This window comes from Aethalodelphis obliquidens, unplaced genomic scaffold (assembly GCF_003676395.1).
Source record: "Aethalodelphis obliquidens isolate GAN/ISIS:26980383/991018 unplaced genomic scaffold, ASM367639v1 scaffold50, whole genome shotgun sequence".
NCBI lineage: Eukaryota > Metazoa > Chordata > Mammalia > Artiodactyla > Delphinidae > Aethalodelphis > Aethalodelphis obliquidens.
Genome location: NW_020837994.1, coordinates 2,164,811 through 2,190,212, shown reverse-complemented (window position 1 = coordinate 2,190,212; position 25,402 = coordinate 2,164,811). Strand labels below are relative to the sequence as shown.

At 39.8% G+C, this 25,402-nt stretch overlaps 1 protein-coding gene across 1 annotated transcript; it reads right to left on the bottom strand.

Moving 5' to 3' along the window:
• Window positions 1–580: 580 nt before the first annotated feature.
• On the bottom strand, window positions 581–25,331 carry SPCS2 (signal peptidase complex subunit 2). The gene is made up of 5 exons (XM_027083394.1): window positions 25,191–25,331; window positions 13,331–13,414; window positions 12,357–12,517; window positions 7,469–7,603; window positions 581–1,468 (listed from the first exon to the last, which is right to left on the bottom strand). The coding sequence occupies exons 1-5, from the start codon at window positions 25,302–25,304 to the stop codon at window positions 1,282–1,284; spliced, it is 681 nt and encodes a 226-aa protein (XP_026939195.1). The 5' UTR covers window positions 25,305–25,331; the 3' UTR covers window positions 581–1,281.
• Between the last annotated feature and the right edge of the window lie 71 nt (window positions 25,332–25,402).

Below are 25,402 nucleotides of genomic sequence, written 5' to 3'. Positions count from 1 at the left end.
CCTACTGCGTGGTGCTAAATAGGGCAACGTTCCCAAGTCAAAGAGGAAAATGTGATAACTGGGATTTCTTATAAGCTGATTATAGTTTTAGGTACCAGGCTCAGCTGGAATTGTATTTATGTAAGACTAGACGGACAATATTCCTATAGGTCACAGGATCTGGGCAACTGCCCAGTTCTTCTCTGAGCATAGTGGGAAAATACTAGAAACGGTGCTGCTCACAACTCTGGAGCCAGACACAACAGGTTCAAATCCCAGCTCTAACATTAGCCTTGTGACAAATTATTCAATTTTTGTGCCTCTGTTTCCTCACCTATAAAATGGAGATAATATCAGTACCTACTTTTTTGGGACAGTTGTGAGCACTAGTGAGTTAATACATGTAAAGTACCTGGAACACTACCTGGCACAAAGTAAGTACTGAGTGTCATCACTGTTACCACTGGAAAGCTAGCAGTTCTTCACCTACAGGTTCTCAAGGGCCTCTGACCAGTGAAACAGCCTAGAAACAAAAGGAACCTATAGCAGTAAAACTGTTAACATGTGCTGCTCTGTTCCTTCCATCAAGACTATGACTCCATTTTTTCACATCTTCTTTCCTTTTATTGAAAAAAATTTTAGAAAATGGCAGTTGATAAAGGGCACAAACAAATCAACAGGGATATACTAGTGGAAAACAGACAAAATAAAACTAAAAATGCCGTTGGCTTCTTTAATTGGTTAAGAGCACAAAATGTAACAGGCAGAAAGTCTCTTTTAAACAAATTAAAAAGCTGTGGGTTTTTTTCCCCAATTCTCCCCAAGTCAGATATATACACACCCACAAAAATGGTGTGTGAAGGAAAACTGTCATACACAAGAAGTTGTATTCTGAATTAAGGGAAACAGCTGTTGAAATGGGAATTAACACAGTAAAGTCAGCAACAGGTTAACAGTTTAAAAAACTGAGTCTTCAAATGCTGCATGGCACAAAGCTATACTATATAAAGTACTGCTAGGTATGAAGGAGGAAGTCTGTATGGTTTTTAGCAAAAATGCTTTTCCAGAAAAGCAAATCAAAACAATGCAATCAGCAGACCAAAGAGGCTACAGCTAGATATCAGAGCTACAACTTCTCATATCTGAGCTAGAAAATTCTATTTATACAGAATGGACTAAAATTTCAAGACAAAACTGACATTTTTTACATTTCTTACTTTATCCATATTAAGTTCTGTTTCTTTCTCCCTCACCCCTCAATTCAGCATGATCCAGCCAAAAGATGGCTGCTTTTAGAAGTGGCTATTTTATTTTCCTTTCTGTGGCAAGACTGTCATGAAGCCTGGATATCTCAGGCTCATACGCATCCATGACCAGGGTCCCGCTGTGGTCAAAAAATTTAGCAATGGATTTGGTGAACTCGGCTTCCCGTTGCTGCTTTGTTCTTCCACTGATGAAGGTCAGCTTCAGAGTGTATTTGTCATCGAACCTAAGCAAAGATAACAAATCAAAAACCAAACACAGACATTCAGCCAGTAACAACAGAGCACCAAGTGTTTTTGAAAAATAGGGCTGAGCTGGCTACCAGTGATATAGGGAACATACAACATTATCCTTTCCAGAAAAAAAAAAAATTCCAGGGCACCTTCAGGATAGAAGTTCTGGTTCACAGGCGCTGCCATGTCTTCCCTGATTTAATTACTATGTGCCTCCTTTACCTTGTCATAGATTGTTAAACCACACGGACCATCTTCTCTCACTGCTGGCCTTTGCTTCGTTGTTATGCTAGAAGAGTATTCCTAGTAGACACTTTTCTCCAGTCTCACCTCATTAGTGAGACTAATTTGTCTGTAACAAACGTTCCCATTTGTTAAGTTCATACTTGGGCATGAACTTTTCTGGGAAAACCTTCCCAAACTGGGTTAGATGTCTTGCCTTTGTCATCCATGCACCGTCAATTAATAGTCAACCCAATTACTCAGTGCCTATCATCTGCTAGGTCTAATGACAGGCTCCTATGCTGTCAGTGAAATTACCTATTGAAATGATAATTACGTATTTTTGTTCTTCACTAGTCTCAGGGATTCTTCTTTTTTTTAAATTTTCACGTATCACTTGTGAAATTTATTTTTAAAATTTTTTGGCTGCACCATGCAGCATGCGAGATCTTCCCTGACCAGGGATCGAACCTGTACTCCCTACATCGGGAACATGGAGTCTTAACCACTGGACCACCAGGGAAGTCCCTGTCTCAGGGATTCTTGAGGGCAAGGATTTTGTCTTATTTTCTATTCTTAGCTTGGAGTTTGTTGGGCAATCAAATTTTTATTGATAAATGAAGAACCCTTGTTTTCACAGATGTTCCCCAATTCCAGGCTGCTCAGTCCTTGTTCCCTGTAATCAATCTAGTTCCAGGTTCTACCAGGTCAGGGATATCTTTTACTACATGAACTCCAGAGATCCCTTAGCTACACCTTAAGGTATCTTGAAGGCTTTTACTATCTCTACTTATTCAAGAGGGTTTATAACATCAACCCCTGGCAGGCTGACATTTCTCCCCGCAACTGCACCTGCTCTGTCTCCATTTAATTAGGGCATATTCGGTGGACTGTCAGGCTGGTATTATCTTTAGAGGAAGCAGAGGCTTGAGCCTCTGCTTTTTTCTGCATGTTTAAAACAGGAAAAGCACCACCTATTTTTCAGGATCACTGTTATGGTTATAACAGTGCCTATCATTAACCAGTGCTCAAAAAAATCATAGCTCAATAAATTGTTGTCTAGCCAGTTACTTCCAACCTGGATAGCTAGGAGTAAAGGTCCTTGAATATTTTCAACACCTCAAAAATTTTTCTCAAGCTCTGATCAACTGCTGCTAACTGATATCACAGTAATTTTTGGACTTTTGAGCTCAGTTCCATGGCTCTGATGGCAGGACACGATCTAATGCATTTTTAAAAAGTTACTCATTAATTCAACAAATATTTATTCAGGACTAACCATATATGTCAGGCAGTTTTGGATGCTAAGGATATACATCAGTGAACACAACAGACAAATGTGTCTTTTGAGACTTTTATCTTGCTGTGTGAGGGAACAATAAAATAAAAATTATGATATTCTTTTAAATATGGAAAGTCTTCACTAAGCAGATGTTTGAGCAGAGCCTAAAGAGGTAAGAGAACAAGCTATCTGGAAAAAGAATATTCCAGGCAGAGGACACACTAAATGCAAAGGCCCTGAGGCAAGCACGTGCCCAGAATGTCTGAAGAACAGAAAGGAGGCCAATGCAAACAGAATGGAGAGGGACAGGATAAAAGCCACAGGAGATGCGGAGTGTGTGTCCATGGGTGTGGGGCTGCAGAGAATAGATAAGCATGGACTTCTAAGCTATGCTTAGGATTTCAGTCTTTATGTGAGAGGATTTTGCGCTGAGGATTGAGTTGATCTGCCTGACGTTTTAAAAGGATCATTCTGCCCACTGTACTGGAAAGAGACTGTGGGCAGGGAGAGCAGCTGCAGAGGTTCATTAGGACATTATTACAGTAACCTAATTGAGAGATGATGGCTGCAGTGGAGATAGTAAGTGGTTAGAATGAATATAATTAGAAGGTAGAGCTGACAGAATTTGCTGACAACCTATTCAAAGGATTGAGATAAAGGAGTCAAAATGATTCCAGAGTTCTGGCCTGAGTAACTAGAAGGATGGAGCTGCCATCTATTTAGATGGGGAAAAGCAGGTTTAGGTAAGGGATAGCAGAGTTAGGTTTTGGATATGTTAATTTTGAGATGCTTATTAGGATCCAATGTCAAACAGAAAGCTGGGACATAGCTGGAGTTTGGAGAAGGTCTAAGATGAAAATACAGATTTAGAGATCTTCATCATTATAGAAGGTATTTAAAGTCCTGAAAGTCTGGATAAGATTACACACAGTAAGTGAATATAGATAGAGAAGAGCTGCTAGGAACGAGCACTAGTGGCATTTCAAATTCAGAGATGGGATAATGAAGAATCACACAGGACTCTAAGGAACAGAGACTAAGGTAAGAAGAAAATTAGAAGATTACAGTATCCTACAAGCCTACTTTAAAAAAAAAATTTAACAAGGAGAGAGTGATCCACTGTTCAAATGCTGCTGACAGGTCAAACGATGAGGAAAGAGAAGTGAAGATATGCAAATCCAAGAGATGATGGAAGAAGAAAAAAGGGGAGCAGAGAAATGAGAAGCCCATGTGAGGAGAATGTGTGAAAAGAAAAACAACTTTTCAGGTGAGAGAAATTACAACATATTTGTATGCCAGAAAGAATAACCAAGCAGAGAGGGAAACATCAAGTAAATGAGAAGGGATAGAATCTAGTGGACAAATAGAGAAGAGGCTTCAGACAGGAACTGAGAAAGAAGGTAGAGTATGATGAGCACTGTGAGTGGATAATGATGGGAGAATTCTGACTGCTGCTATCTTCCCAGAAACAAAAGAAGCTGAGAGTGAAGTGGGGGAGGAGGGCAAGAGGTTTGAGGATAGAGAAGAAGGTATGAAAGATCCTCTAGGACAGTGAGAGAGTAACTGCGCTACAGAAATGCCACGGAATCTAAGCTAGGTAAGGAGGAAGTGAGACAATGAAGAGAAGAGGACCAGGGAAAAGGTGGTAGGCTCAATGGATTATGGATGCCACTGGGGCTGAAGAACTGCTGGGACAAGAGAACAAGAAGGAGATAAACTAGAAAAATATAAAGCAATGGTCAAAGAGTGGGATACTTAAAAATGAAGTTATTGAAGGTAATTAGTTATCAGTAATAGCAAGATCTAGGGTATGTCCAGGGAAATAAGTATTTAAGACATGGCAGAAAACAAGATAATCAGAGGAGAGGAAGTAAAACTAAGAGGCCAGAGTACTGGAATAATCATCTACTTGGATACTGAAATCATCAATCAAGCCTTCTGAAAGGAGTTATGTTAAAGAGAGTGCCAATGAGCCAGGAGCCACCTCTAAGGAAAGAGGAGTGAGCCTGTATTTCACTACAGCAAGAAGGAACAGAGGTGGCATATTTCCTTTCTACAGGCACCAACAATGTGGCAGTTGGTAAAAGTCAGCAGTGAATGTGAAAAAAATCAGAACCTCATATACTGCTAGAAGAATTGTAAAATGGTGCAGTTGTTTTGGAAAACAGTATGGCAGTTCCTCAAGCAATTAAAAAGAGTTACCATATGATACAGCAATTCCTCTCCTAGGTATATTATATGAGAATTTGTCCACACAAAAACTTGTACATGAATGTTCACAGCAGCATTATTCTTAAAGGCCAAAAGGTGGAAATGACTCAAAGGTCCCTCAACTAATAAACGGATAAACAAAATGTGGTATATCCATGCAATGGAATATTATTTGGCATAAAAAGGAATGAAATATTGATAACATGGCTGAACCTTGAAAACATTATGCTAAGTGAAAGAAGCCAGTTACAAAAGATCACATATTACACGTGATTCCATTCATATGAAATAAACAGAACAGGGAAATGTACAGAGTAGACTAGTGGTTACTTCAGGTTGGGAGAATGAGGGGATAGGGAGATGATTGTTAAAGGGTACAGAGTTTCTTTTGGAGAGGATAAAAATGCTCTGAAGTTGACTGTAGGGGACTTCCCTGATGGAGCACTGGTTAAGAATCCGCCTGCCAATGCAGGGGACATAGGTTCGAGCCCTGGTCCGGGAAGATCCCACGTGCTGCAGAGCAACTAAGCCCGTGTGCCACAGCTACTGAGCCTGCGCTCTGGAGCCTGTGTGCCACAACTACTGAAGCTTATGCGCCTAGAGCCAGTGCTCCGCAATAAGAGAAGCCACCTCAGTGAGAAGCCTGCGCACTGCAATGTAGGGTAGCCCCCGCTCTCTGCAACTAGAAAAACCCTGTGCACAGCAACGAAGACCCAACGCAGCCAAAACTTAAATAAATAAATAAATAAAAGTTGACTGTGGTGATGGTTGTAGACATCTTTAAAAACACTAGAAACCACTGAACTACTTTAAATAGGTGAAATATGGTACAGGAACTATATTTCAATAAAGCTGTTTAAAAAATACTTAAGTCAGCATGTAAATAATGAAATCAAGATGTTGCTAGGGTCTAGAATTCTGAAACTCTGCTTTAGGGGCCTGGCACAGGGTGCAGATTTATGACAGCTGAGACCAAAATGGCAGCTATGAGTCCTGCCAGGAGATAAGAACTCAGGTGCAACATCAGAATGAAGGTCTGCTCCTCCTTACAGATATCTCCACAAGCTGGTAATGAGAGGCTGTTTGGCGTTGATGCTATACTTACCTTCATATATGTGAGTAACTGTACTTAAAATTTGAGAGCCTACTATGTGCTAGGAACTATACCATGTGTTTTTAGGATAGTGACTGAGAGCATGAGTTCAGATGTGGCTAGATTCACTTTTGGGCTCTATAACCCTGGAATAATTCATTAAACCCTTTGAACCTGGGTTCTTATGTTTAAAATGGGTTGTTCTAAGGTTTAAATGAGACGGTGCAGTTGGCACAATACCTAGTATATAGTAAATGCTCAACAGATGCCGTCTTTCATAATGCTTGGTATACAGCTGACCCTTGAACACTGTGGGGGCAGGGGGAGGGTGTTAGAGGGTGTTAGGGGTGCTGATGCTCTGCGCAGTTGAATATCCATGTGTATGGAACTCATAGTCACTCCTCCATATAGGTGGTTCCTCTGTATCCACAGTTCCGAATCTGCAGATTCAACCAACCATGGGCTGTGCAGTACTTCAGTATTTACTATTGGAAAAAAAAGCCCATGTATAAGTGGACCCACGCAGTTCAAACCCCTGTTGTTCAAGAGTCAACTATATGTACCAGTTGGCATCCTCACAAAAACTGTACGAATCATTTTTTACTCTATTAAAGCTCAAATAGTTTACCTGATATACGAAAAGTCACACAGCTAGAAAGAGACAAGCTGGAATTTGAACCCAGTTCTAGATACCTAGAAAGACCTGAGGTGTCAGCTGCACAAAGTTACACCCATTGCTGACTGAATTGTGCTTCTCTGAGTTGCCCAGTGCATTGTTTCAGAGATTCCTGATTACACAGACTGCAGTCAGGATCACAGAAGACACAGAAGCTAATGGGGTTCTTCAAAGACAACTGACTTCATACCTTTGGCCTTTACAGATACATATATAGTTTATAGTTCTTCTAACTGGCTCAGTTTATTGGCCACAAGGAAAAAGAAAATCATTCTTTATTCTTCCACCAACGTACTTTCTCCCACAATTTATCCTCAGAGCACTTCTGTGATAATGGAATCTCAGAAGTGCAATACAAAGGAAAACCTTCTAGTTCACAATCCTTTCTTCATTTTATATGACTAGCACTATGATCTGCAAAGAGTAGGCATACAATAGTCTGTTGATAATGACTAACACCCAGAGAAAACCCAACATCAGGATTTAAGAATCTGTGAGGATAGTCATACCTTTTGAGACTGGACGACAGCTGCCAAATATCATCAGGATCCATCCCTGTGGGATCTTTCCTGTGGGCCACGAGAAAGATGCTCTTCTCCTTATATGAGGTATAAATGGTCAGGATCCCCATCATCACAAAATAGGTTCAGATAAAGTTAAGGGGAAAATACACACAAAAGAGAAATAACACAAACTGACAAGCAAGGGCTACAAAAACTTTCATAATGATAGGCCTAAAGAAGACAGTTTTGTCTTGCTGTAAAAACACTGAAAATTTAACTATTTCATTTTCATCCTTATTTTATGCAAGAGAAGCAAGGCTCTCTCTGGTTAGTTCTGCAAAGAACATCTCAAAAAACAAGAAAGGAAAAAGGTACAGGGCATAAATCAGCTCTCATCTTTCTGTTCAAGGACAACATATATAAAGAGATCCTCTATTACCTAGTTTGTCAAGACTTGTGCTTATTTCTCCATACAATACAAAACTAATAATCACAGTGGACTTGACCACACTCAACCAATTTCAAGGGTCATTAAAAGAGGAAAACTGACTTCAAATTAGTTTACTATAAGAGTCTCATGCTCTACCAAATGAGCTAGCTGGGCGACTACCACAATTTAGTTTATGAGAAGGACAACTACTTCCTCCATACATGTAGGCTTATTATTATACTCAGTTTTGTTTTTTTTTTTTTTTTTTTTTGCGGTACGCGGGCCTCTCACTGTTGTGGCCTCTCCCGTTGCGGAGCACAGGCTCCGGAAGCGCAGGCTCAGCGGCCATGGCTCACGGGCCCAGCCGCTCCGCGGCATGTGGGATCTTCCCGGACCGGGGCACGAACCTGTGTCCCCCGCATCGGCAGGCGGACTCTCAACCACGGCGCCACCAGGGAAGCCCTATACTCAGTTTTTGACAGTATTAACTATCATACTTGAGTACCTGTGTGCCAGAAACTGGCAAAAGAGCTTTGTGTACATGTGTCATTTAAATTTTATATAAGGGACAGGCAGGAAAGTATAGTACAAAGTATGAGCTTTGGAGTAAAGTGGTCCTAGATTTGAACTCTGGCTTTTAACCAATGTAACCTTGACAAATTACTCCTTATCCCAAGGCTTAATACTGTCACCTCTAAAATGGGGATAAAACTGACTTTTTAGAATTGTCATGAGATTTAGTGATGGTATATATATTTTTAGTGTACACCACACAGAAGACATTTATAATGGTACTATTATTACATATAAAAATGACATGATTATAAAAATGGCAAGATCACGTTTTGTTTTAAACAAATATAATCAAACAAACGAAATTCCATCAAGGCCGTTCTCTTGGGAGGCCATATAATTATAATAAGGTTGCTGTCATTGTTCAAAGATCTTTGGAACTCTTTTGAGAACTGTCTCTAGAACCTATGGCGTATTCTTTTGAACTGCCTTAATAGTGAAAAAGTTCATACTGGGATGATTTATCTGATACTGTAAGCAGTCAAGGTGCAAATTCTGTGACTATAATCTGAGATCAATTTGGATAATACCACTTTTGGTCAGGACCTGCTTTATTCAATGGCTTTCTAACTGCCTCTGAAGAAAAATCCCCAAAGTGGAATTTTTAGAAATATTTCAGGTGGTTGTAAGATTGTTATGAAAAGTAAACTGCCTACCAAAATGATCTGTTTTCAACAACCAGTACATATCAGTACATAGCAGACATGCAATAGCACGAGGTGGCTATTTAGAATGAGGCAGTCCTATATATACTAATATGGAAAGACATTCAATATATTTTTTAAGTTAAAAAGAAAAGTTCAGTATGTATAGATTGACTTGGGGAGGAGGGAGTGGGGACCACAAGAAAACTATCAACATATTTAACTTTATATTCTAAATATAGTATAAAATCTCTCATTTGATCTTTACAATAATTCTGAGTGTGTATTACTCATATTTATAAGTTAGCAGCATTCAAACAGTCTCCAAAAAGTAATTATCACAAAAACAACTTGAAATTTCAAACCCAGGTTCTCTAGCTGTTACACAAGCCACACCTATACCTCATGCTCAGTAACTCCCAGTCTAGCCCCTCAGCTTCAAGGAAACCTGACACAGATCTGAACCTCCAAAATCTGATCCTTTCCTAAAACAGGTATACCTTGGAGACGTTGCGGGTTTGGTTCCAGACCACCACAATAAAGGAGTGTCAAAATAAACTGAATCACACAAATTTTGTTTCCCAGGGCATATGAAAGTTATGTTTACATATACTGTAGTCTATTAAGTGTGTAGTAGCATTATGTCTAAAAAAACCAATGTACACACCTTAATTAAAAAAGACTTTATTGCTAAAAAATGCTAACCATCATCTGAGCCTTCAGCGAGTAGTAATCTTCTTGCTGGTGGAGGGTCTTGCCTCAATGTTCAGATGGCTACTGACTGAGCAGGGTGGTGGTTGCTGAGCGCTGGGGTGGCCATGGCAGTTTCTTAAAATAAGACAATGAAGTCTGCTGCATTCATTGACTCTGCCTCTCATGAACGACTTCTCTGTAGCATGCAGTGCTATTTCATAGCACTTCACCCACAGAACTTCTTTCAAAATTAGAATCAATCTTCTCTCAAACCCTGCTGCTTTATCAACTAAGTTAATGTAATATTCTAAATCTTTTGTTGTCATTTCAGAAATCTTCACATCTTCACCAGAAGTAGATTCCAGCTCAAGAAACTACTTTTTTTACTCATCCACAAGAAGCAACTCCTCATCTGTCAAAGTTTGATCATGAGATTGCAGCAATTCAGTCACACCTTCAGGCTCCAGTTCCAATTCCAGTTCTCTTGCTGTTTCCACATCTGCAGTGTCTTCCTCCACTGAGGTAATGAACCCCTCAAAGTCATCCATGAGGGATGGAATCAACTTCTTCCAAACTCCTGTTAACGTTTGATATTTTGTCTGCTTCCCATAAGTCACAAGTGTTCTTAATGGCATCTAGAATTGTGAATCCTTTCCAGAAGGTTTCAATTTCCTTTGCCCAGATCCATCAGAGGAAATCAATATTTATGGCACTACAGCATTACAAAATGTATTTCTTAAATAATAAAACCTGAAGTTGAAATTACTCCTTGATCCATGGGCTGCAAAATGGATGTTGTGTAGCAGGCATGAAAACAACATTAATCTTGGTGTACATGTCCATCAGAGCTCTTGGATGACCAAGTGCATTGTCAATGAGTAGTAATATCTTGAAAGGAATCTTTTTTTCTGAGTAGTAGATCTCAGCAGTGGACTTAAAATATTCAGTAAACTATGTTGTAAGCAGATGTGCTGTCATCTAGGTGTGCTGTCGCCCAGACTTTGTTGTTCCATTTATAGAGCACAGGCAGAGAAGATACAACATAATTCTTAAGGGCCCTAGGATTTTCAGAATAGTAAATGAGCAAGAACTTCAATTTAAAGTCACCAGCTGCATTAGCCTCTAACAAGTGAGTCAGCCTGTCCTTTGAAGCTTCTCTCTAGCTATGAAAGTCCTAGATGGCACCTTCTTTCAATATGAGGCTGTTTTACCTACATTGAAAATCTGTTGTTTAGTATATATAGGCACCTTCATTAATTATCTTAGTTAGATCTTCTGGATAACTTGCTGCAGCTTCTACATCAGCACTTGTTGTTTCACCTTGTACTTTTATGTTATGGAGATGGCTTCTTCCCTTAAACCTCATGAGCCACCCCATGTTAGCTTCAAACTTTTCTTCTGCAGCTTCCTCACCTCTCAGCCTTCTTGGTATTGAAGAGAGTTAGCACCTTATTCTGGATTAGACTTTGGCTTAAGGGAATCTTGTAGCTGGCTTGATCTTCTATTCAGACCACTAAAACTTTCTCCATATCAGGATTAAGGCTGTTTCATTTTCTTATCATTCATGTGTTCACTGGAGTAGCACTTTCAATTTCCTTCAAGAACTTTTGCTTTGCATTCACAACTTGGGTAACCGGCACAAGAGTCCTACCTTTTGGCCTATATCAGCTTTCAACACACCTTCCTCACTAAGCTTAATCATTTCTAAGCTTTTGATTTAAAGTGAGAGACATGTAACTCTTCCTTTCACTTAAACCCTTAGAAGCCACTGAAGGGTTATTAACTGGCCTAATTTCAATACTGCTGTGACTCAGGGAATAGGGAAGGCCCAGAGGAGGGAGAGATGGAGAGATGGCTGGTCTGGAGCAGTCAGAACACACACAACATTTATCCATTAAATTGTTAGTTGTCTTACATGGGTGTGGTTTGTGGTGCCGCAAAAAACAATTACAATAGTAAAATCAATGATCACTGATTACAGATCACCATAACAAATATAATGATCATGGAAGAGTTTGACACATTGTGAGCATTACCAAAATGTGACAGAGATACAAAGTGAGCAAATGCTGTTGGAAAAATGGCGCCAACAGACTTCCTCAACACACAGGGTTGCCACAAACCTTCAATTTGTAAAAAAAAATAATGCGCTATCTATGAAGCACAATAAAGCAAAGTGCAATAAAGTGAGGTATACCTATACCCTGGCATGAGTGGCTTGAAGCAACCTGGTCTAATGGGTTAAGTTCTAGGCTACAAATGAGAAGAGCTGGGTCTCACTATTCCTATGTGTTTTCCTATTAGGTGCTCACACTTGGCTTATAACCTCTACATTAATAACTAAACAGAATTAAAGATAAAATAACTGTATTGAATCTAAAATATCAATGATAATTATGACATAAATTTACAGATGCTCACATTTCATAATGTTAAATCGTAACATGAGCAGGCCCCAAGATGAAAGTTTGTTTTTTTGTAAGGAGCAGAGAAGAGTACCAGTAGAGATTTTAAAAAACTGTCAGTAGAAAACAAACCTGAGCGTAAAGGATATGATATAACGCACAAAGCCAAAACAGGTTTGGACTCTGGAAATGGGTGCATATAATCCCAAATCAAAGCCACGATGGCGAAGAAACAGGAGATGGTACAGATGGTGAGGCGACCGTCAATTAGACCAAAATTCTCCACATACTTGTACTTTTCCAGAAGTACCTAGTGAGAAGAAGAAGGAAGCAAGCTAATAGGAATACCTCCCTCTTTGTATCTGCTTTTATTCTTAATTTCCATGATGAAAGTTATGTTAATCATATAAATGATGAAGTTGTTATCTCCAATCAGAATTTTGCCACTCTGAGCAAAAAAAATATTCAACCTGTTTACAAAGATCCCAGAGAAAAAGTTCATCAACTTCTCATACATTTTTTTTTTTTAAATCCTCATCTCCCTAGAATGAAGCTAAACTTTTCTTTTCCCTTTTTTTTTTTTTGCGGTACGCGGGCCTCTCACTGTTGTGGCCTCTCCCATTATGGAGCACAGGCTCTGGACGCCCAGGCTCAGTGGCCACGGCTCACAGGCCCAGCCGCTCCACGGCACGTGGGATCCTCCCAGACCGGGGCACGAACCCACATCCCCTGCATTGGCAGGCGGACTCTCAACAACTGCGCCACCAGGGAAGCCCTCTTTTCCCTTTTAAAATACAGAGATGACCCATCATGGCTGAATGCCCTATATTCCCTCAACCCTCTTGCCTCTAGGCTAATTAACCTCAAAAATGATACATTACCAGCTTTCTGGAATTCAAAAATTAGAGATTCTGAAGAGAAATTTGAGGAACTAACAATTATATTTTAACACCTGTTCCCCTATATACACTGTAAGGATTTTAGAAAATGCTTTCTGGCTCAATTCCTAACACTGAAAACTAAAGTCATTCTAAGTCATAGAAGGAAAAAACCCTGCAAGAGATGTGCCATCAGCTGTATACATAGTAACAGACTCCCCGCTCCCCACCCCCAAAGAAAGTACCTTTTTGGCAGAATCATCCAAAGAATTTTTCACAGCTGATCCATCCCATTTGTCAATTTTTACAGGCTTATCATCAATCTTCCACTGTAAATCAAACAGATAAGTTGTGCGTTAAGAGATATGGCATCTTACTAAAAGTAAAATGAACTACTTCCTTAAGAGCATTCTCAAGTATATATAACATTTATTCTCTCTCCTGATGTTGGACAGCTAAAAGACAAAACACTCGAAAATGAAGTTGAAGGAGACTAGGTCACTAGAATCTGGTGGTACTCGTGTGATGTTGCCAGTCTCCATGCTAGAAAGTCAACTGTACAAGGCCAAAACCAGAACACTTACATAGGCTGCAGAGACTATAGTGTGAACTCCAATACCCATCCCCATTTTACAGAAATGTGGGAATAGAAAGGATTGCACTTGTTCATCCTTTCATTCTGTGACTACAAAATCCAGACAATATACATCCATGAACTTTCGGATGCTAACAAAATGACAAAGGTCTCCTTTAATACATTTTTGTCTGCTAACAACTTTTATATTTTATCAGCATGTCTTAACTGTAGGAAAACAGCAAATCCAGTGTAGTCTGTTGGAAAGAACATTTTGAACTAAGTCCTGTCACCAGTTAGGTACATGACTTTGTTCTGACTGAGAACAGGTTCAGAGATGCTGCATACAAGAAATAAAGATGGAACAAACATCTGTAAAATGTGAGAAGATTTTAAAGGAGTGTAGAAATATAATTCATCAAACTTAATTTTGTGATTGTATATACTATTACACAAAAAAGAAAAACTATCCTGTGAAGTTTGTTGGGGGAAAAAACATGAACTAAAACAGTCATACCTCAAGTGATTAAAACTCAATCAAGGCTTTCCCCTTTATGTCTCAAAAAAACAAGAATTTTCTTTGAGAAAATTACTAGTGGAAGCATGTTGTAATGATGATTCTCATAGCCTGCCAGCCTACAAATCAAACATGACACTTAATTTAAAAAATACAAATTGAACCAAGAAGAAATTCACAGGCTATCTAGCTAAATAGCTCGCTTACACTTAGTTTAGTAAATCCCATTTTGACAATAGCAAGCAAAAGAAAGAACTGGTATAGCCAGAATCCATAACAGAATTTGAATTATTTGTGAATCAAAGTCATTAAAAATTTTTTGGCTCGTTCCAAAAAAAAAAAAAAATTATGTTCTCAGAGAAACCCAGCCACCCATCACTACCTGCAGTGCATCACAGAAAAGAAACTTGCCTCTACAATTCAGAGGATAACTTCTTGGCAATATTGGGGGATAAAACAGAGAAAAAGCCATTACAACATGTGCTAAAATAGTCTCAGCTCTAACTCCACTGGTACCTGGAAGGATCTTCAGTAAGTGGCACAGGAACATTTCCAGTGAATTACATAAACAAGAAAGTTTATAATTGATTTCTGAAGAGATAGGAGCATCATCCATTCTGTGTAAATGAAAAACCTTAGCCTATATCAAAGCAAATAGCATCTCTGCTGTAGTACAGAGATACATCTGGAAAAAAAGGCAGGAAAATGGACATTTTCCATCATTCTCAAAAACTGCCCATCAACTAAAATGTACGATCCTGGTCATGTACTCTCTATTGCTATTCAGGACTATCTTCTTTTCCTCACTCTTCTCTTCTTCAACCCTAAGTGCAAATTACCTTCCTTTTGTAAGGATGTGGTAACTCTGCACACAATTCCTCTTCCCTGCATTCCCTCCTGTGTATTATAGATATGTGTATATTGAGCACAATCAACAATCACAAGTATTGACTTACTCAGTTATTATTTGCACCAACATCATACATATATATACATGGTTTAAAGAGTTCTGTAAGTTATAAAAAAAAAAAAAATAGCAGTCCTGCTTCCCCTCCCCTTAAGACTCTTTCTATTGTCATTTTCCACTCTCCAGAGACAGGCACTAATTTCAACTCCTTTGGCTGATTTTTTGGGTATCCACATCTCTGGGGGAAAAAAAAAGTTTATATTATTATTTTCAGTTCTTAGCATTAAATCTATTGACTTTTCACCATGAAAGATGAGATTTAGCCACTTCATCCCCTGCCACTTTCTCATTTATTTTTCCTGCTCCTCCCTCACCATCTTTTTAATATAGTTATAGTAGATCAATATTGATTTGGTCTTATACCTTAGTTTTTGCTAGACCATTATTTGGAGGTTACAATGTGACCATAAATGCTAGTCACAGATGAGTCATGTATATTAGGATTACTTTTTCTTTCCTGCATAGCTTTTTGCTTTTCTTGGAGCTACTATTGTTTTTGTTGCTGTTTTTAACCCTACAAGGTATTTCTCACCAATATATTCTCAAATTCTCCCTCAATTGTTTAACTCTCCTTTCAATATTTGCAATCATATTCAGCATTCTGTGAATTTCATCTTCCTGGAGAAGTCTCTCTTGGAGCCTTCTGGACTGCTTCAATCTAGGTGGATTTCTTTCCAGTCCTGCTGTATTAACTGTCATCCTGGAATCTCCCTTTACTATGACCCGGGGAGTTCCCTTAACCTTCTCTTGGGCTAATTCCCCTTTTCTTAGATACCATGCCTTACTCTTTTCTTGGTTTACTATTCCAGCCCCTGTCCATCATCTCCACCCTCCTCCCACCACTCAAATTTGTAAGTTGAAATCCTAAACCACAATGTGACAGTATTAGGAGGTGGTGCCTCTGGGAAGTAATTAGGTCATGAGGGTAGAGCCTTCGTGAAAGGGATTAGTGCCCTGATAAAAAGACATGAGAGAACCTGCTTTTACTCTGTTTTAACCATGTGAGGATACAAGAAAGTTGTCTGTAACCAGTTAAGAGGGCTGTCACTAGACCCAACCATTCTGGCACCCTGATCTCAGACCTCCCATCCTCCAAAACTGTGAGAAATAAAGTTTGGTCGTTTAAGCTATCTAGTCTATGGTATTTTTGTGAGAGCAGCCCAAACTGACTAGCATCCTCCTTTTACAGATAACACTAAGGGTTTAAGAAATTTGCCCAAGGTGAAAGCTAGGAAGTGGTAAAGCTGGGACTCAATCAAGTTTTCATAATTTCAAAACCTGTGCTCTTTCATTATTCTACACTGCTTCCCACAAAATATAAGGAAAGGAATTATTAGCCATAAAAACAAAAGGACATAGACTGCTGAAGTGACAGCCATACAAAGTATCTTGATTCTTATCTAATAAGTTATAGTTAGTAACAAAAAAAAATCTTAAAAAGATTTTAATCTTGAATATGCCAACAAAACCTGCAGGATACAAAATATTTGGAATTTTCCATTTTCCTCCAGTTAAAACCAACTGCTATTTGACTGAAAATACAGTTCAAAAAGTCCTATCTTAAAGAAATTACTTCCCTGCCACTATCAACATAAAACACTTTATCAAACCAGCACACTGATTGATGCCAGACCTGGATGACAAACTATACACAAAAATTATGCATTTGATGGCTTTGATAGAACATTACAAAGACTCACTTCAGTTATTCTCCACTGCAAATCTGAATAATAAAAAGATTTTAATAGCAGTGAAAACAGAAGTAAAGTTATGCAGTGATAAAGACCTCCGTGGATTGCTTCATAAAGTTCCTTAGCTTGACAACTGGGCAGTAAGACTCAAAGGATTCCTCAATTCACACTGAAGAGATGAAGGATACCAGAAGTGAGCTGTGCCAATGGAAGGACCCTGCTCTGATTTTAAAAGAACTGAGCATCGCTCTAAGAAAAATTAATAAACCTTTTTTCTCTCTTCTTTGGTCTCTCTCAGTTTACAAAGTGGATGTAGGCTGCAAAGGGGGAAGGTAGTAGATGAGGCACATGACGGAGGGAGCATATCCTAGATGGCCTTATTTACTAGGCTAGGGGACTTGGGACCTTATTCTGAAACAAGCAGTGGAGAATATTTTAAGCAGGTGAACAACACAATCAAACTTATGTTTTTTAAAAAAGTCATTTTTAGTGGCAACCTAGTAGATGGTCTGGAGGGGAGTAACAATGGAGATAAACACATCAGATGGGGCCTGATTTAGATGCAGGGCCTGAATCAGAGCAGCAGTAAGGGGATGAAAGGGGATTATTTATGAGGTAGAATTGGCAGGACTTAACATCAGACTAGTTACAAGAAACATCAAAGAGAAGATAGAGATGACCATTCTACTAGAATTCGGGCTTAGATAACTCTCTGAGCTGTCATATTGTTTTCCAAGAGAAGAAACAGAGGAGGAAAAAGAAGAAATACCCATTTGTATATGATGAGTTTGAGATGTTTAAGCTCTACAGTTACACTGATTTCAGAATTTTCTAAACCAAAATAAGATTATGAAAACTGATGGCAGACTCAGAAGTTGAGATACTATTTGAGTTGGAAATACGTACCCCTACCTCCCATATGCACACATTTGGCAAAAGATCAGAAAGCAGTAAGTTCAAAATAAGGAAAAAATGTTCAATTTGGGGAGCAAACGATGTCTGTCTTGAGAATGCTTACTGTCATCTAATTTAGATTCCAATTAAGAAATACCAGGATATCTCAAAGAGAGAGATTATAGCTCCTGGCAACATAATCTTCAATTTCCATCTAGTTTTTATAAAAATGGGCAAGAAATATTGCAAAGAAAATTACTTGCTTAATAGTGGCTTATTATTGGCTGCAGTTATCACTGGAGTTAAGTTGGAAGTTAGAAATGACCACACGATAATTATGAGCATGAGTATCAGTGGCAACACCAGAGTAACTGGAGGTAAGTAGACTGGATCTGGCTACTTAAGTCTAACATACCTAACAGATATCAAAGTGGAGATGGCAAGCATTTAGACATATAAATCTGGGCTCAGAGGAGAGGTCTAGGTTGTAAATATAAATGTGGAAGTCATCAACTTAAAGATGGAATTTAAGCCATGACACTGTTTATCTCCTTGGGATGAGTGTACATGGAGAGGGCCAGGGGCTTGCTGATACTTACAAGTCAGAAGAAAAAATAACAACAATAAAGACAGATAAGTGGAGAAAGAGGAAAACCAGGGCAAGTGGTGTTCTAGAGGCCACATAAAGATAATATTTCAAGAAAGAAGTGATCAATGAGTCAAATACTTAAGGCCAGGTAATAAGAAAAACCACTACGATTTGACAAGACGGAGGTCAGAACAGAGAGATGGTGCAGGCAACAGCTAAAGAAGGGACTTGAGCTGATAGAGGTTGTTAAAATCTTTGATACCACTGTGTATATAGTGGTAAATAGTTAAAAAAAATAATAGTTTGAAGCTTTAAAGGTTACTTCATAAACCTTGTAAAAATAAAAAGAATGTTTTTAAAATTGAGATCGAATTCACCTATAAAACTCACCATTTAAAAACGTACAATTCTGGCCTTCCCTGGTGGCACAGTGGTTAAGAATCTGCCTGCCAATGCAGGGGACATGGGTTCGAGCCCTGGTCCGGGAAGATCCCACATGCCACGGAGCAGCTAAGCCCGTGCACCACAACTACTGAAGCCCACGCGCCTAGAGCCCGTGTTCTGCAACAAGAGAAGCCACCACAATGAGAAGCCTGCACACTGCAACAAAGAGTAGCTCCCGCCCACCGCAACTAGAGAAAGCCCGCGCAGCAACGAAGACCCAACGCAGCCCAAAATAAATAAATAAAATTTAAAAATAAATTAAAATGTACAATTCAGTGGTTTTTATTATACTCACAAGGTTGTGCAATCATCACCATCTAATTCCAGAACATTTTCATCACCCCCAGTAGAGACCCTATTCCCATAAGCAGTCACTCCAATTACTACCACCCCACCCCCAGCCTTGGCAACCATTAATCTACTTTCTGTTTGCATGGATCTGCCTATTCTGGACATTTCATATCTATGGAATCATATAATATGTGGCCTTTTGTGACTGCCTTTTCTCACTTAGTATAACATCTTCAAGGTTCATCCATGTTGTAACATGTGTCAGTATTTCATTCCTTTTTATGGCCAAATAATGTTCTACTGCATGGATATACCACACTTTTATGGGTTGCTTCCACCCTTTGGCTATTGTGAATAATGCTGCTATGATCATGTGTACAAGTTTTTGTGTAGACACACATTTTCAATTCTCTTGAGTTTATAACTAGGAGTGGGATCTGCTGAGTCATATGGTAACTCTTCTTAACTTTCATCATTTTACATTCCATCAGAAATGTAGGAGGGTTCCAATATCTCCACATCTTCACCAATAATGGTTATTTTTCTTATTTTATTATAGCCATACGACTGGTATCTCATTGTGGTTTTGATTTGCATTCTCTAATAACTAATGGTGTTGAGCATCTTTTCATGTGCTTGCTGGCCATCTGTATATCTTCTATGGAGAAATATCTATTCACATGTTTTATCCTTTTTTTTGCTTTTTTTAAAATCAATGTTGGGGAAGCAATAACAGGTTCTTTTTTTTTAAAGTTATTTAAGTATTTATTTATTTTTGGCTGCACTGGGTCTTCGTCGCTGCATGTGGGCTTTCTCTAGTTGCAGTGAGTGGATGCTACCCTTTGTTGCGGTGTGTGGGCTTCTAATGGCGGTGGCTTCTCTTGTTGTGGAGCACAGGCTCTAGTAGTGCAGGCTTCAGTAGTTGTGGTACATGGGCTCAGTAGTCGTGGCTCGTGGGCTGTAGAGCGCAGGCTTGGTAGTTGTGGCGCATGGGCCTAGTTGCTCTGCGTCATGTGGGATTTTCCCGGAGGGATGGAACCCATGTCCCCTGTGTTGGCAGGCAGACTCTTAAACACGGTGCCACCAGGGAAGTCCGACATCCTTTATTCTTTTAAAAACTGGTTTGTCTTTTTATTATCGAGTTGTAAGTTTCTTTATATAGTTTAGATACTAGACCCTTACCAGATATATGATTTGCAAACATTTTCTCTCATGCTGTGGACTGTCTTTCCACTTTCTTGATAATGTCCTTTGACACGAAAAGGTTTTTAATTTTGATGAAGTCGAAAATAATGAGTTTTGAGATGCTTTTAAAGTTTAGTTTGCAAAACAGTGTTAAAAGCCTGCATCTTGTTTCTTTAAACACAAACACACACATCACAGTACTGCCATAAAACTGTTCACCCTCTTTGTCAGAGCTGGGTTAGGGTACAGGCATACTACCCTGTTCGAGTCTGGCAAGCTAAGATCCCATCAAAGAGAGCAAAAGAGTATATAAGACCTGTCTAAGGACACACGTTGGTGGGTGACAAAGCCAAGGCTTCAGCCTAGGTCTTCCAACCTCAAAACAGATGCTCTTTCCACTACTACATTAGCTAGCACATGGTCTGCTCCAGTATGAGAGGCAATGTACTAAGTAAGGTAACAGTACTGGATTAAGAGCTGGGAAGCCAGTTCTGGAATTGTAACTAACTTGCTGTGTGCTCTTGGACAAGTTGCTTCATCTTCCCCTCTCCATGTGTCCATGTCTATAAAATGAGGAGGCTGAACACATGAACTTCAAGGTCTCTTCATTATAAACATTTTCGAGAAATCACTATTGATTAAGCAGAATAGTTAAAAACCAAACAAGAAAAAAACCCCTTAGTTCTTAACCTGTTAAACTGTAGAGGAAATAAATAAATAAACAGCTATGTGTGAAAACATGCAGCTGTCCAGGCCCCACCCCCAGAGAATCTGATTCAGGTCTGGGATGAGGTCCAGAAATCTCTATTTTTTACTAAAACCCCAAGAAAGTCTGATGTAGACAGTCTTCATATGTTATAAAAAATATTATCTAAGGAAGCTGAAATCCAGAGTAACAAGCTAGTTAGTGGCAGATATACATGTTTTGCTGAGTGCTTACTATGTGCCAGGAACCACTTTTTAAGGTAAATACTATTATTATCCCCAATTTACAGATGAGGAAACTGAGATACAAAGAGATTTATTAACTTGCCCAAGAACATATATCTGTTAAGTGGCAGAGCAAGGATTCAAAGCCAGCCAGCCAGCCTGGTTCCAGAACCTACGTTCTCAGCTACTAAGGTATAAAAGGGGTACTTTAAGATCAGGTTGACAGTTCAGCCAGGAGACAGAAATCCATGTATGAAGTTAAAAGGGCCTGGATATAACTTCTAGAAAGCATGGTTTAATACCACATGTCAATTTTAATAGCCAAAACAATTTTAATAGCCAAAAACCATCCAGCCAGGAGACAGAAATCCACATATGAAGTTAAAAGGGCCTGGATATAACTTCTAGAAGGCATGGTTTAATACCACATGTCAATTTTAATAGCCAAAACAATTTTAATAGCCAAAAAAAATCCAGCCAGGAGACAGAAATCCAACTATGAGGTTAAAAGAATTTGGATATAGTTCTGGAAAGCATGTTTTAATGCCACATGTCCATTTTAATAGCCAAAACAAATTAAGCAAATAATTTTTATAGCCTGCTACGTAGAACAAAATGCTTTGATGTATTTTGGGAAAAATAACTTACTGCAATGATCTAAGTTATTCTGTGATGGAAGCTGGAAGGTTATATTTGCATACCTATCTTTAAGATCAGGAAACTAAAATTGCTTTGTTCTCAAAGTCAGTTTCATAGAAGCAGAAACTCACATCTGCTTAGGGAAAACTACAAGCACATTTGCATCTCTTTATTACATTTCTTCATGGCAAGTAAAACCAAAGCTGCAAGAAATAAAATAAAAACCCTCCAAAAAAATCAAGACAAATCAAATTAAAGAAACTGTAAGGTAACAGCCTCTCATTCCCACAGAGCAAAAGCTTCTCTATTCATTCAGCTCCTGCTCCACTGAGAGTAACATCTTTTCCCCATTTTCTCTTCCACAGTACCCTCAGTTTTCAAATAGAGGCATCATCCTCTAAGGCAGTTTCTGAAGACTGGGGTGGCAGATCTGAAGTTTTTTCTCTGCTAAATTCAATGCTCCAAGTATTTATTCTGTGTTGATCACTACAGAGAACGTCTCATGGGAAACTGGACAAATTGGTAGAACAATATAAAACAGTATGTCATATTAAGTGACAGCTGAATTCCCATATGCAATAAATGCCAGAGACTTCAGAGGAAAAACAACTCAATGTAAGGCTGAAATGAAGTTCTCCAAGAAAAAGCACCTAAACAGCTCCTGACTTATTTTCTCTCTCCTCGGCCCCTCACTTCTTAGTTAATTCTGCCAAGTGCTCCTTTCTGAGGCCTTTTATCTATCTCTGCTACTCAAGTTAGGGTTCTCTTCACCTTATCATTCTATTTTTATAGCCCTGTACAAAGAACATTTACCAATATTATGACTTAATATTTACAACAAGCCTACCATATGTATGGGCATCCACAATGTACACATAAGGAAATTTAAGTTCAGTGATATCAAACTTATCCAAGACCATGTAGTTTTTAACATGCTGCACTAGAACTCAAACTTGTCTTTCTTTTTATATTAAACCCCATATACTAGTATGGTATGAGAAGACTTATTAGAAGACTTCTAATTTCTACCACTCCGAACTATTTGAATAACTTTTCTAAAACCACTTTATATATTAGGCTCAAAAACCTTCAACAGGCTTGCTTCCTACTTCTACTTCAAGCAATCCATGCCCTTCTTCATCTGATTCTACCTATTTGTCATTACAGGTCTCTTAGAGCAGCAGTGCCCAACCTTTTTGGCACCAGGGACCAGTTTTGTGGAAGACAATTCTTCCACAGACTGGGGTGGGTGGACGGGGATGGTTCAGGCCGTAATGCGAGCGATGGGGAGTGACAGATGAAGCTTTGCTCGCTGGTACCCCATTCACCTCCTGCTGTGCGGCCCGGTTCCTAACAGGAACTGGGGGTTGGGGACCCCTGTCTTAGAGAACAGTCAGTCAACAGTACCTGAGAAACATCAGGCACCGTGTACCTTTGTTCAAGGACATTCTTAACTGGTAGGCTGTCTGTCTCTGTCTCTCTCTCAAAATAAGGTCCCAGTTCCACTCTCAAACATGAGGTCTTTCCCTAGGGCTCTCATCCCCTTATCAATTAGATCTCAGGAATCATTCTCTCACTTTAACTTCTCTAAAAAGTACACATGTGAATACCAAATAGTTTTATGTTTAATATTTTGGGTACCCCATGTCCTATACTCAGCTATACTGAGTACTTTCTGGCAGTAGGATTCTTGATTCTTTTCCTCTGCCATTACACCTCTGTATTAGATACTATAGGTTACAGAGATCATTAACGTATATCATCTCATTTGATTCTCCCCAAAACCCTAATATTTCAGGTGAAGAAAGGAAAGCTTGGTGAGGTTAAATGACTTGCCAATCTTCATACAGTTTGAAACTAGCAGATCTATGTCAAAGCCCAAATCTTATGACCCCCAAACGCAGGTTCTTCCAAAACGCACTGATGCCATACACTTTTCAGTAATCACTGCCTTAGCAGACTGTCCATGCTTAATGTTTGCTAGTGATGATCCAAGTGGAGCAAAGAGCAAGAGCACTCAATGGGACAGAATAAACATAGGCCGTGAGGTGTTCACCCAGCAGGAAGGCAGGATCTGTGTATGAAAATGACCATCAATTCTCAACACTTTCACACACCTTGGAGCGATTTACCATCCCAACTCCCAGAACATGTTCCTATCTCTTAAGAAGGGTTAAGAGTGTGAGAACCATGTAATTCAAAACCAATGACACCCAAAAAGAGAAGCAAAACGATCTGGATCCAAGCCCCTCAATATGATCATGTATTAATTTCTTAAGCACCTACCATGTGTTAAGCACAGAGAAGTCTGAAAGCTGTTTTCAATTAAAGTAAACAATCCTGACTATTTACTATGTTAAAGACCCCATGCTTAACATTTCTCATCAAACTGGCTTAGGGCCCTACAATGAGAGAACTGGAAGGAACCTTAGGGTACATTAAGGCTAAGTCCCTCATTTTACAGATGAGGAAACAAAACACAGGGAGAACAAGCACATTTCAAGGTCACACAGCTAATTAGAGGCAGAACCAGTACTAGGACCCAGACCTACACGCAACTGTTTCTCTCGAGATACTATGCAAAGGGCAAGAAGGGCCAACCCAGGAAAAGAATCTGCCTTTTTTTCTTTTCTTTTAAACCCTTGTTGTTAGGACCACATTAACAGAAACAAACAAAAAACAAAACAAAAAACCACAACTGGATGGGTAGAGGGGGAGAAGAGGTAAGCCTGAGCAGGTAACAAGCTCATGAATACGATTCACCTAGGGCACTTGGCGTGGAGGGGGGAGGGAAGGAAGGGGGAGGGTGAAGAAGAGAGGAAAAAAGATAAATCTTAAAGGCTTCCTGTCAGCGCGTAGGGGAAGTCAATACTCGAAGCTCAGTATTCGGGGTATCGAGATAAAACGCCTAGAAACTTCAGTAAGCAAAAGGCCCAAAGCACTCTGGAATATGTAGCAGCACGCAAGTGTGGCGGTCGTGATGGGGAGATTGGAGGCTACTGACTTCGAACAGCGGCTTTCATTCAGTCAGGATTCACATTTCCCTGTCGGTGAAATGGGCACATTCAACAGTAACCCCCAGCACCACCAAGGAAAAAGCGATGGCTGCACTGAAATGTGAGAATAATCGAATATTCCTAAGAAGCTGTAGTGACCGGCATTAAGGACCGATCACTTCCGAGAAGTAAAGAAGTCCTAAAGAGGAGAGAGCCCGGGTTTGAGGTGTGTAGGGAGCTGGCTACAAGCGCCCGTAGGGTTCCCACTGTGGGCCCGACGAGCACTCCCCCTGGGAAGCCGCAGAAGGGGGGGCGAGGATGGGAAAGGGGGCTCGCCGCCTCCCGGGCGTCCCCAGGCCTCGCCTGCCCCCAAGAACCGACTTCTCACCTTGTCCAGCAAGCCGCTGCGGCTACTGCCTGTCCCACAGCTGGAACCACTTCCAGCCCCACTACTGCCTCCGCCACCACCAGTTCTCCCTCCCTGTGCAGCCGCCGCCGCCATCTTGCTTGCTTCTGCGTCTCCCTCCCCTCCTACTTGTCCGAAGCCGATTGGCTGGAGCTGACGGCGTGACGTGCCGCGCGGAGTCCATCGGGATCCGT